The 11,039-nt window shown below is 31.0% G+C and overlaps 1 protein-coding gene across 1 annotated transcript; it reads right to left on the bottom strand.

Moving 5' to 3' along the window:
* Positions 1–175: 175 nt before the first annotated feature.
* On the bottom strand, positions 176–7,798 carry LOC125077560 (monocarboxylate transporter 9-like). The gene is made up of 6 exons (XM_047689498.1): positions 7,444–7,798; positions 6,949–7,219; positions 5,830–6,168; positions 5,073–5,669; positions 2,711–2,902; positions 176–433 (listed from the first exon to the last, which is right to left on the bottom strand). Exons 1-6 carry the CDS (start codon positions 7,519–7,521, stop codon positions 306–308), a joined length of 1,605 nt encoding a protein of 534 aa, XP_047545454.1. The 5' UTR covers positions 7,522–7,798; the 3' UTR covers positions 176–305.
* Between the last annotated feature and the right edge of the window lie 3,241 nt (positions 7,799–11,039).

Below are 11,039 nucleotides of genomic sequence, written 5' to 3'. Positions count from 1 at the left end.
CAAACTGAAACTTATAGAAGCTTTCCTTAAGTTTAAGGTTGTTGCTATTTGGTATCCAAAATGTAATAAACCGATTATCATAATTACTAACGGCCCATAATTGTAAATATACTTTGTAAATAAATGAGTTTTTAGATTTAAAATTATTGTATTGTACAATTTATAATACGAACAGTTTTGTACATAAGTTATAAAGCATGAAGTGATGTATATCTTAGTGAATAATATTTACATCGTAACTAAAACATTTATGTATAAGAAGCTAATGTAACATCCAACAATAAATCATTCTATTCAGATATCTGTTAATTATTTCTGTTCTTTATCCTGAAGTAGATAAACTCTGCACTCCACAAGATGACTGTTAAAAACGTAACAAAATTCAGAATAATTATGGGCATCCTGTAAGATCCAGACAAGTCACGGAAGCGACCTGAAAAAAATAAAAAGATTGTGTTCAATAAAGTATACATTTCATTCATTTATAATAAATTATATCAGAGTTTGTTTGAGCTAAATGAGGATTATCAGAGGATATTTAAAAATATTATTGACAATTCCATGTCATATAATATGAAAAACAGATTTTTGTAATATTTTAATCAAAATCCACATTGATTGACTGCACCACTGATTCGTTACTTGCTTAGTTAGTGTTTTTTGGTGAAGGAAAAGTTTGTGCGGAAAACCTGCGTTTGTTGGATGATATTATGTTCCATGTGTTTCTATGGCCTCTGCACAGCACTAAATGTAGAGTGCAATTCACAAGCAAATATCACGGGCAGACTTGTGGTGGACGTTGAGGAAAAGGATTCATGACGATACGGGTTTGTATTTATTTATTTATACCTTTTTGTAGAAGTGTGCAATTACACTTTTAGAAAATAGGGCAATAAATGCTTAGTATAGAAAATGGTACACTTATTTAAAGTTGTCTTAGATTTTTCCAAAGTTTAAGTAATAAAGTCGTTTTATAACATACTTTAGACGAAATGAATTAAAATTATGAATAAAATAAATAAATATGTTTTAAAATATATGTAGATTTTTCATCCATACGAATCTCCCGCGTCTGTGTTATGTAATTATAGCTTCTAATATATTTTTATGAGCCGCTATCTCGACCTCAATTTATCTGATAAAACATTTATGACAGATAATTGTTTGAAGATAACATTCGCTACTGATGTATCGCACTTCTTTTTATAAATATAATTGTTTTCTTATTATAAGCAGTTGCTATCACACCAGGTACTTTCAGTTTTGCGTTCAGAGCTAGGCCAAACGTCTGTTACTCTAATTGACACTGTTAGGGTTGATACCCGGTAGTGTTGGTACTGTGAGACTTCAAAATAAAACCACCGAATATGTACTGCTGGTCAGATAGTGTAATTGATCGCACTTTATGAAATTACAAAAATTGTATTATAGTTTAGAAAAAACATTTCGATAGCGCGATGTAAAATACATCTAACGCCATCTATTGACGAAATGATAAACCAAATGATTATTTGGCATAATGTCATTTGATCTTGAACAGACACTAAAGAACAAAGTCTAAGAGAGACTTAATGAATTCACTGTGGACATTTATTTAATCTGCATGACGGACAGACAACAGACGGGAAAATATTATTTTTTTCTTAGGTTACAACATTTTTTAGAATTATTTTTCTTTTATCTCTGAATTAAATTTGAATCATTTTAATTATATGATGTATTGATTAATTATGATGGTTTCGACTTGTTATGGTTTTTAGAAACAATATAGGGTATCCGATGAGACGAGACAAACAACACGACTTTATTGACATTAACATTTTTTTGCCATAGAGTGTTTGGTACGTGCCCAGACGGGCTTGTACAAAGTCCCAACACGAAGTACGTCAGTAAGTAAGGAATTTTATTGTATTAAAATTAATCAGATTAATGCAATTTTAAACTCGGCCGCATGAGCAAAGCAAATGCAATGTAATATAAAATGTAATCGTCCAAGATAAAAATATCAATTTAAAACAAGATAATAAAAAAGTACGCGTAACAAAATGACTTAATATTTAAATATATAGCATATACTAATATCGCTTCGATTTTAACGTATATTTATTAATTATTTATATATATATATATATATAAATGTATGGCATAGCAACTTACGAATCAAATACATAACTTCAATAGACCATATCTGGTCAATAATTTTAAAATTTTACAACTTTTTTGATAATTCGTGTTCATACACAACAACATCAATAAATTAAATTCAAAATTAAGTATATAAAATAAAATATTTTATATTATGTATATAAAATAAAGACAAAGAAAAAAATATATGTAATATAATACGTAAGATAAAAACGCAATTTGTATTTCAATATTCCATCGTAGTATTTTTTTTAAACATTTTAAATTAAGATCTAATAATAATAATAAATAGTATAAAGTAATTACAAAGATTCCTTTTTTCCTCAATGCGTGAAGTTAAATCGAACCACGGACTGAGCCAGCTAATGTCATGTATTAACTTATAACAACAATTTTAAAAGATAAAGAAATGTGTAACTGTTGGACAGAGATACCTTGTCTTAGGAATAATTAAACCTAATTGCTCTAACGCGGATTGATGGTCTCACATGATTATTTCCAAAAATACAAAATTAACAAAATACAAATGTAATAATAAAACATAAATTGAAAAAAAAATCCTTACCTAAGAGTGAACCGATGGTGGTTATAACGATCCCATTACAGAGCATTTGAATTCCAGAAGCGAAGGGCAGCCGCTCCAGAGGCACATAATTCGGGATTATGATATTCATGTATACGGTCCGGATACCCTTAGTCACCCCTATCAAAAACGCTACAAAGAGCATGCCGCTAAACGTCGTCGTGAACAGCATTACTGGAAGTAAAGACATAAACATATTTAACAGATTATCTCACTTTCGTTTGTGTGTATTTTAGAATTTTCGTTTGTGGGATTTATATTAAATTCATTAAAACCTAGTTCTGATCGCTGCATCGAATTAAATGCCGTTTATGTTAATCGGCATGATAATCTAGCTCATCTGAAGATTGTACCGAGATTGTTCTTCCGTACTCTTTATACGGCGTGTACAAATAAACGTATTTTTTATTTCCAAGGTTTACATTAGTTTCTATATATCATTTTTTCTAACGTTCAGTTTTTATTCTATTCGTTGCCTCAATGGGTAGTAGAAGAAATCATATACTTATATTAGGCAAATGTTAATTAGTATGAATTATTAGGTATTATTAATATTAATTATTATTGTTTGAGCAAATAAGGCAGACGAATAAATTGGTTTACTGATGTTGTGAGCTAATATAGAAATAATTATTGATGTTCGGGCGTAGAATAACTGATAATGAGGTGGTATCGACATCGTAAAGCTGAACTGGGTCAGCATAGCAATATAATATGGAATAATTAATTGATAATTGATAATTAATTAAAGTTAATATTAGCCCTTGATTTGGAACACAAACGTTGCCCATTATAATTGTTAATCCGAATTATGATTAGAAAGAGTTCAATCAATCGAGAGATACTTGTGATATTACATAATATCACAAGTAGTATCATCAATAATAATTAATCAATCTACTCGAAACACAAAGGTTATTCAAAGTCGTTAAATATAAAACTAAATCGAATTAGAGTTCGGGCTCAAACACACAAGGGCGCAAGTGCAGCGTAATTGTCATTGCTAATCAATTGTAAACATTGCATACATAAATATATAATCTAAAATAATTAAACTAAATAACTCCATCCGTGAAGGTACCGAACCTGGTCCTCGTGATTATACGCGCTACTTTGCGAGGCGTGTAACTTTTATGGATATATCAAAACAAACTGTCGGTTGCGCACCAGCTCGGTTAAACCTGTGCTTGTATTCTCCGCGCTGAGCTTCACGACATGTGCATGTCCTTTAGACTTTGTATTACAATGTTAAGTTTCAGATAGTTATAGTTGGTGGTACGGCTTCCCATCTGGTTAAGGGATCCAGGGTAAATTTATGTAGAAACATAACATATAAACATAGCAATGACAATGTAAGGGATGATTAATATTGTTAAGTGCCAATAATGGTGACCACTTTTTTTACCAGCTGTTTTAAGTAATAACAAAAGGCGCTGACACATATTTATATGGTGTACCTAATTATTTTATAAAGTTTGTTTGGATTTGCTTCACGTTCGAACGACTACAGGTCGGATGTAATTTGGCAAAGAAGTCCACAACAGTGAAGTTGGCAACTATTTATGTATTAATTAATTAATAATAATAAATTTTATTTTATATTAACTCGTCAACACTACATAAGATTTATAGAAGCTGATTGCGTCGTGAGTATGTCATAATATACTTTTTATTATAAATACGTTTTAAATTACGTCTAACGAAGAGTGATACAAATTTCATATCAGAGAATGATTTCAAATTAAGAATTTTCTAAGCGACTAAATTTTTGCACAGACAATTAACATAATTTCTTATTTAAATCATTTTGATGTATATAATAACAGCGTTCATACCGTGGAGTGGTTTTTTTTTAATCAAATATATATAATATTCATTTACCTATATATGTCGCAAATTAAATGCATGAAATATAGTAGTAATAAATAACTTTTTTTGAGGTTCCGATGTCATAAATATGTAATAGCCGGCGATGTAAAAAAAATGTATCCGAAATATTATAAAAAAGTAAGGTTTTTAGAGCACCCCTGGGTTAAGAGAGGTTTTACTTTTCTGGAAACACATGGTTAAATTTGATTGAGGGCATCAAACAAATTAGGGTAGCCCATTTGTTTGATGCCTTATGGTAAGTGATGACCACTGTCCATAAAAAATTACGCTATGAGAAATATTAACTACTCCATCAATAGTATGCTGTCAACCTTGGCAACTAAGATGTTCCTTGTTCCTGAAGTTACACTGGCTCACTTACCAGTCATACCAGAACACAACAATACTAAGTAAGGTTAGAGGTTTTCCTGTTAATGAGATCATATATTATTTTTAAATGACTAAAAGTACTTACTTGTTCTCGTGAAGATGATTATAATCAGGCACACTAGGTACATAACTCGAGGAGGCCTGTGACACCACTCTCCGATGAACGCGGACACAAGCCGAAACAGAGTGTCGGAGAACCCTATTACGGCCATAATCTTAGCAATATCGGACGTTTCAAAATTCAACATATCTTTGAGTATAATAGGCAGCAACAGGGAAAAATTTATTTCGACGCACGAAGCCAATGATAGCCCTATTAGTATATTTATAAATATTGGATCTTTCAGAAGAGTTAGATCGAAGAAATCTATTATTTTTTGTACAAATCCTTTCGATTTTTTTTCTTCAGACAAGTCTTTTGTTAATTCTTTCTCCTTTTTATCATATTCTGTTTCATTGAATATATTTATGGAGCTACCCAAATTAATTTCTTGAGATTCCCACCACTTATATTTGGATTCGGCAAGAGGCATTTCGGATGTTTCTTTTCGTATATCGGGATGCGAAATCGCATTCCTATTGATAATACCGTTAGAACCACTTAAAGCTCGCATAGAAACACTTTTGGGTGGTGGTAGACCATTTTCAAGAGATTCGTCTAATTTAGCCAGTGAATTAATTCCTAAAAGAAAAAATAAAACAGTGTTTTCATTAAATATTAATAGATTATACAATTCATTTAATATTCCTATAGTTTGATGTTGAATACCACCATCGTTATTTTCTTGCCCATATATTTGGGGTCTGTACGGGGATAACTTAAATTTAAACGAACTCCTTACCTTGTTTAGACGATGTCGTAAAGCTACCATTGACTAGCTCTATGCTAAGATCTTTGTTTAATGGAACCATTTCTTCTGATATTTGGGGATCTTTTAAGTACCATTTCGCCGGTCTAAGTAAACATGCTGCTAGGAGGGAATGAAGACATATTGCGCTTAAAATGAGAACGGCGTATCTCCAACCGTATGCGTAAATAAGAACGCTCATTAGTAATGGCATAAAAATAGCTCCTAATCCTGTTATGGACATGCCAATGCCAACAGCTCGTGCTCTTTTTTCTTTAAAGTACGAATTTATTGCTAATGAAAAGGCTGCCATAACTGCTGCAACCCCCATAGCTGTAAATGAAGAGTCAGGGAATAAATCTTATGCTATTTCTCTCTGGTAAAGCAGGCGGGCAAGTCAGTTTCATGAGTTCATTATTAATTTACTTTTCAAGAAAAACATACAATTTAATCACAAGTAAAAGATTAAATATATATATACACAAGACAAGTTTAAGCTAATTGTCAAATGATAAAAAAACGTTTTCAATTTAAATAAGAAAAAGGTGTTTTTTTATATAATATTAATATTTGAAATAAGTTTTTTTTTATGAACTTATGTTTATATAATATGAGAAATACCCATATAATATCCCAATGTAATGTCTAATTTCAATAAAGTGTATGACGTATATTTATTTGCCTTGATATGATTAAAATTGTGACTTTATGAAGGAGTCGACGGGATGTAGTCGAAAATTGAATATGAGTTGTTTAAGACATTATGAAACATTAATCTACTTTAAATTTCAAGTATCACTATTTTTGCACGATACAAAAAATCATTCGCGGCATATTTAGTTGACACACTTGTAACGCGAGGCACGAGATGATTTTTTGTTCTAATATTTGTTCAAATGTCGGTTATTATAGTAGACATTTTCTTATGATAAAACTATAAGCCCGAATTAAGGCATAGAAAAAAATATATTAAATTTGATGATACTTATTTTTGTCTAGTTCAAGAATATCGAAGCAAAACGGTTACCTTAGGAAATATAGTGAAATTGCTATGAGTAAAAAAACAGACTTCAATATCGAATGAATGTATTATTGTGAGTGCATTGTACTTACAATTAATAATACTGTAAGAGATTATAAACAGCCAGAAGTTGGTCGCAAGGGCAGTTAATATAAGGCCGGATGAGACCAATAAAGCCCCGACAACTGCTACTTTTCTGTACCCAAAGCGACAAAGTACGGGTCCTCCGAAAAATGACAGAAGCATTCCGATTCCATGGTTTAAGACTATAACGAGGCTTCCCTGTGTTGCAGACAAGTCAGTTTCATCAAAGGCTTCTTGAAAGACCAAGCCGAAGCCTACTATGAGAGGCAGTACCACCACCTAAAACCAAAAAATATTTTTGTATAAATGCTAGAAATCTCGTAGGTAAAGATAATTTAAAAAGAATTTTTTATAACGTTTCATGGTCTAATGACCACATATAATTTTTTTATAAGATTCAATCCACATCTGTATTTCTCACAATTTAGGAGACAAGAGACGAATAATTATCTCAGTTTGGCCTTAATTTTTTTCAATTATACGATTTATATATTCACACTTACATTATTTAACGCGTAGGCGAAAGTGACGACCCATCCGTATCCCCCATCGGGTGGCACTTTATTCATTGCACGAGACATTTTAACGAAAGTGATTCCGGGTGGGAAACCGTCACATTTCTTGAACAATAAGAGTTGTCCACAAAGTCCGTCTTAAGTCGAATCACTTTCACGAGCTCACTCAGCCGCCATCACGGCGTTTATTAACCATTATTCGATATCACTGCCCGTTCAATATATCTTTCCTATAGAGGATCTGATGGCACTAAACACTGTGTTATTTCGAAGTTCGTGGTGGGATCAGAGCGTACCCGCACGTATTGTTGTAAGGCGACGGCTAGTAAGTAACTATACATTCAGACACTTGTTATCAGAGCGACTAAAATGTCCCTGTTATCAAATAACGTACTATTGGCACTAAGACTTACATATTTACATAGTCTTTTGTAATAATAAACATTTTTCACACAGATGATAATTATATTTATTTTGTAAAATAAAATTTTGATACACTCTCGATTATTTAAAAAATATCATATATTTTTTTTTATTATTTTAGCATCGAACCAATAGGCATTAGTTAAACAAAATATGTGTCTATAAATAAGAAATATGTTTTATTAATAAATATAAATTAGTTTTTCTCCGTCCTGTGCGTTCTATTAATAGTAACAAGTTTGTACAGTGTCGAATAAAGTTTAAGGTTTTGTAATGTTTGCTCAGCTCAAGAAAAAAGCTGTTGAAACAAAACAGGTGAACCATTAGAATATCAATTCGAATTTATGTAACATATGTTGATGTTCTTTGCACTGTAACCGATGAACCTTAGGTATTTAACCCAATTGCTAAGCATACCGCTCTAGACTTGTAAGCATATATTTATATATTATTAATTATAGCATTTATAACATTAGATAAAGATATAATTATAAAAGGTTATTTATCCAACTGGAAAATATTGATAAAAGAAGATCAACTTGATACATCGACGTTAGTTACTTTTTTGTCTGAAATTTAATTTTACGCATAAACTAGTTTAGTAATGTTTACAAATTTAAATTTTAGTAGTAGTAGGATTATTTTAATATTATAATATATTCGTCTTATTTTTAGTTTCATAGCGCTTATGGACAAACTATTTTGATGACGAGTCTACTGTATGATGATGTTATATTTAAAATAGGATGAAAATATAGAGCAATCACCGGGTAAATATTATACTTGTAACCGTGAAAATATATAATAATTTTATGTACGGTTCATGTAGTTGTACGATACTGACTATTAATTGTGTCAAAGATAATAGTTTATATAAACAACGAGTGATCTAAATAAAATATTTTATTGTAATAAAAGTATCATTATAACAACAATAGGTATCTGTTTAATTTAAGAACATATTTAACGTTCACAAATAAAAAGAAAATATTTTATATATTATCTTATGTAAATTGCAGGACGATTATAATTCATCATTGGTAATAAAAAGTTGTTTTTTTGACTAAATAGATTTACATCTAACCTCTTATTTAAGTTGTTCCTTAAAATTAAACGAACATAATTATTATTGAATGAAAATTAAATTATTTTATCAATCAATGAGCGCTTAATATCTACATATGGTTCACAAAACAAATGGTTTTAATTATTTACGTACGAAGCGAGATTACAAGAATTGTACTATTGATGTAGCGCTTGGAAATCACGTAGTGATAACTAATGGGAACAGGGCTTATGGAGAAAACTAACGTACATAGTTACTAGCAGTGGCGCAGTGTGTTTGATTGTAACGAACAATATTGAAATCCAAGTGGGAGTCATTGTGCTTGCGCAACGAGGCTTCCGTACAAAATTTAAATTGATTTTATTTACAAGACGCTGAAGTACAAACAATAAAAACGAAAATCGATAATTCATTTTTTTTAAATAACGGTGTCCTCGTAAATTATAATATATAAATAAATGACTGTATCTTGGCCACTTGGGATTAGCTGCCGATGAGATATTGTAGTGTACAAATGTGTTCGCAAAGTCACGTGCACTTGCTATACCCACACCCTCGTAGTCCTTGGTAACAGCAATCTGAGACGCCCTGAGAGTCTTCGGGTGCGCGGCCAATGGTTGTAAATGCTTTCCGAGGAACGGAAGTGTAACATTGTCGACTTCTTAACTCTGGGCCGCTCCACGTAGCATATGAATCTGTGACTTTCGGATTTTCAGCTCAATAATTAGTGAAAAAAATCGAAATACCCGGCTCTTTAGGGAAACATGGCAGTGTGGGATTATTACCGATCTTCGATACGGATCGGGGAGCGGACTCTCGGCTGCGGACTCCAGAACTTAGTTCTGCATCAGCGGCCATTCAGTAACTGCTATTGTGTTGTTTTACCGGTTTTGGAATGTAGTTACCTTCTCGATCCTGGAGGTTGGCTCTAGCAAGTTGTCATCACTATTAATATATTAAATAACTATTACCTAGAACCGTGAAAACTTTGGTATAGCTATTTCGCAGTAGAAGAATTAAAGACTAACGAACGGTTATGTATCCGTAGATAATCATGGGCCAGTAATTAAAAGTTTTATCCTTACGAAACCCTAAAAATATATTTAAATCGACACAACGACATTTTAATCTACAAAGTGTAAAAATCTTATCAATGATAAACTGGTCACGCAGTGGATTAAATTTATCGTTAAAATGATAACATCGATCGGATTATGAGAATTTAAGGCAATTAAAAAATTTAATTATTTTTAATGTAATGCATTTATATTTATGAGTAATAAAGGCAGTTGACGATTCATATATCATTCGTATTAAAAAGTAACTTCCGAGTCTCTTTAATCCCGATTTTTTATCTACAATTTACAATTCTCACCGATGGTAACCTTACACTTAAATTAAACTTAAAAGCAAAGACAACTTTATTTTTTTATTTAACGAGACTATAGGTTAACTATAGGTCTATTTATATATGAAACAATGACGTATTTATTTTATCTCAGATATTAAATAATATAACAAATGCACACAATTCAATTCATCGCTAACAATCTTTAAATACTGATAAAGGAAATAGAAAAGCAATGTTCATAATTCCGCTAATCTAAAACACAAATAAATATAATATAACCTAACTACACTATGTTGTCATATGGTATCAAAAAAAAAAAAACTTTCACTCTTGGGTTTATCTCTATATTACAATGAAAGTTTATTTTTCTATCCTAAATAGCTATTTTAAATAAATAATATATAAAAAAGTGTGAATTGGAAAATTCGTTTCGTGGGATAAATTATAAAGTGCCCTCGTAAACAAATACGCATTTAATTCTTTCATATAAAGGTGCATATAAACGTAACAATTCATTATAACGGTTACTGTCAAGAACTACAGTAGATAGTTTAAAGATAAATACGATTAAATAATGAAAATTTTAAAGTTAAACTTTAATTTCATGTTTTGTATATGTTCTTATAGTTATAATTATTATCGGAAAATAGCCTTTGTAGTAAGTAAGAAATTACTTAATTTTGAATTGCAATTAAACGAAATGGTCTTGTTTAGTTTGCTTGATGCGTAAACTAAGCAAAACGT

This window comes from Vanessa atalanta, chromosome 4 (genome assembly GCF_905147765.1).
Source record: "Vanessa atalanta chromosome 4, ilVanAtal1.2, whole genome shotgun sequence".
Classification (NCBI taxonomy): domain Eukaryota; kingdom Metazoa; phylum Arthropoda; class Insecta; order Lepidoptera; family Nymphalidae; genus Vanessa; species Vanessa atalanta.
This window is presented reverse-complemented; position numbering and strand designations above follow the sequence as displayed.

What these genes read in the sequence shown, in the direction of transcription:
- LOC125077560 (XM_047689498.1), bottom strand. Translation starts at nt 7,521, where the DNA reads ATGTCTCGTGCAATGAATAAAGTGCCACCCGATGGGGGATACGGATGG. An exon ending in CTCTTACAGTATTATTAATT is followed by an intron (nt 6,169 to 6,948) that starts GTAAGTACAATG and finishes CTTCATTTACAG; the next exon opens with CTATGGGGGTTGCAGCAGTT. An exon ending in CACCATCGGTTCACTCTTAG is followed by an intron (nt 434 to 2,710) that starts GTAAGGATTTTT and finishes TATTTTTTTCAG; the next exon opens with GTCGCTTCCGTGACTTGTCT.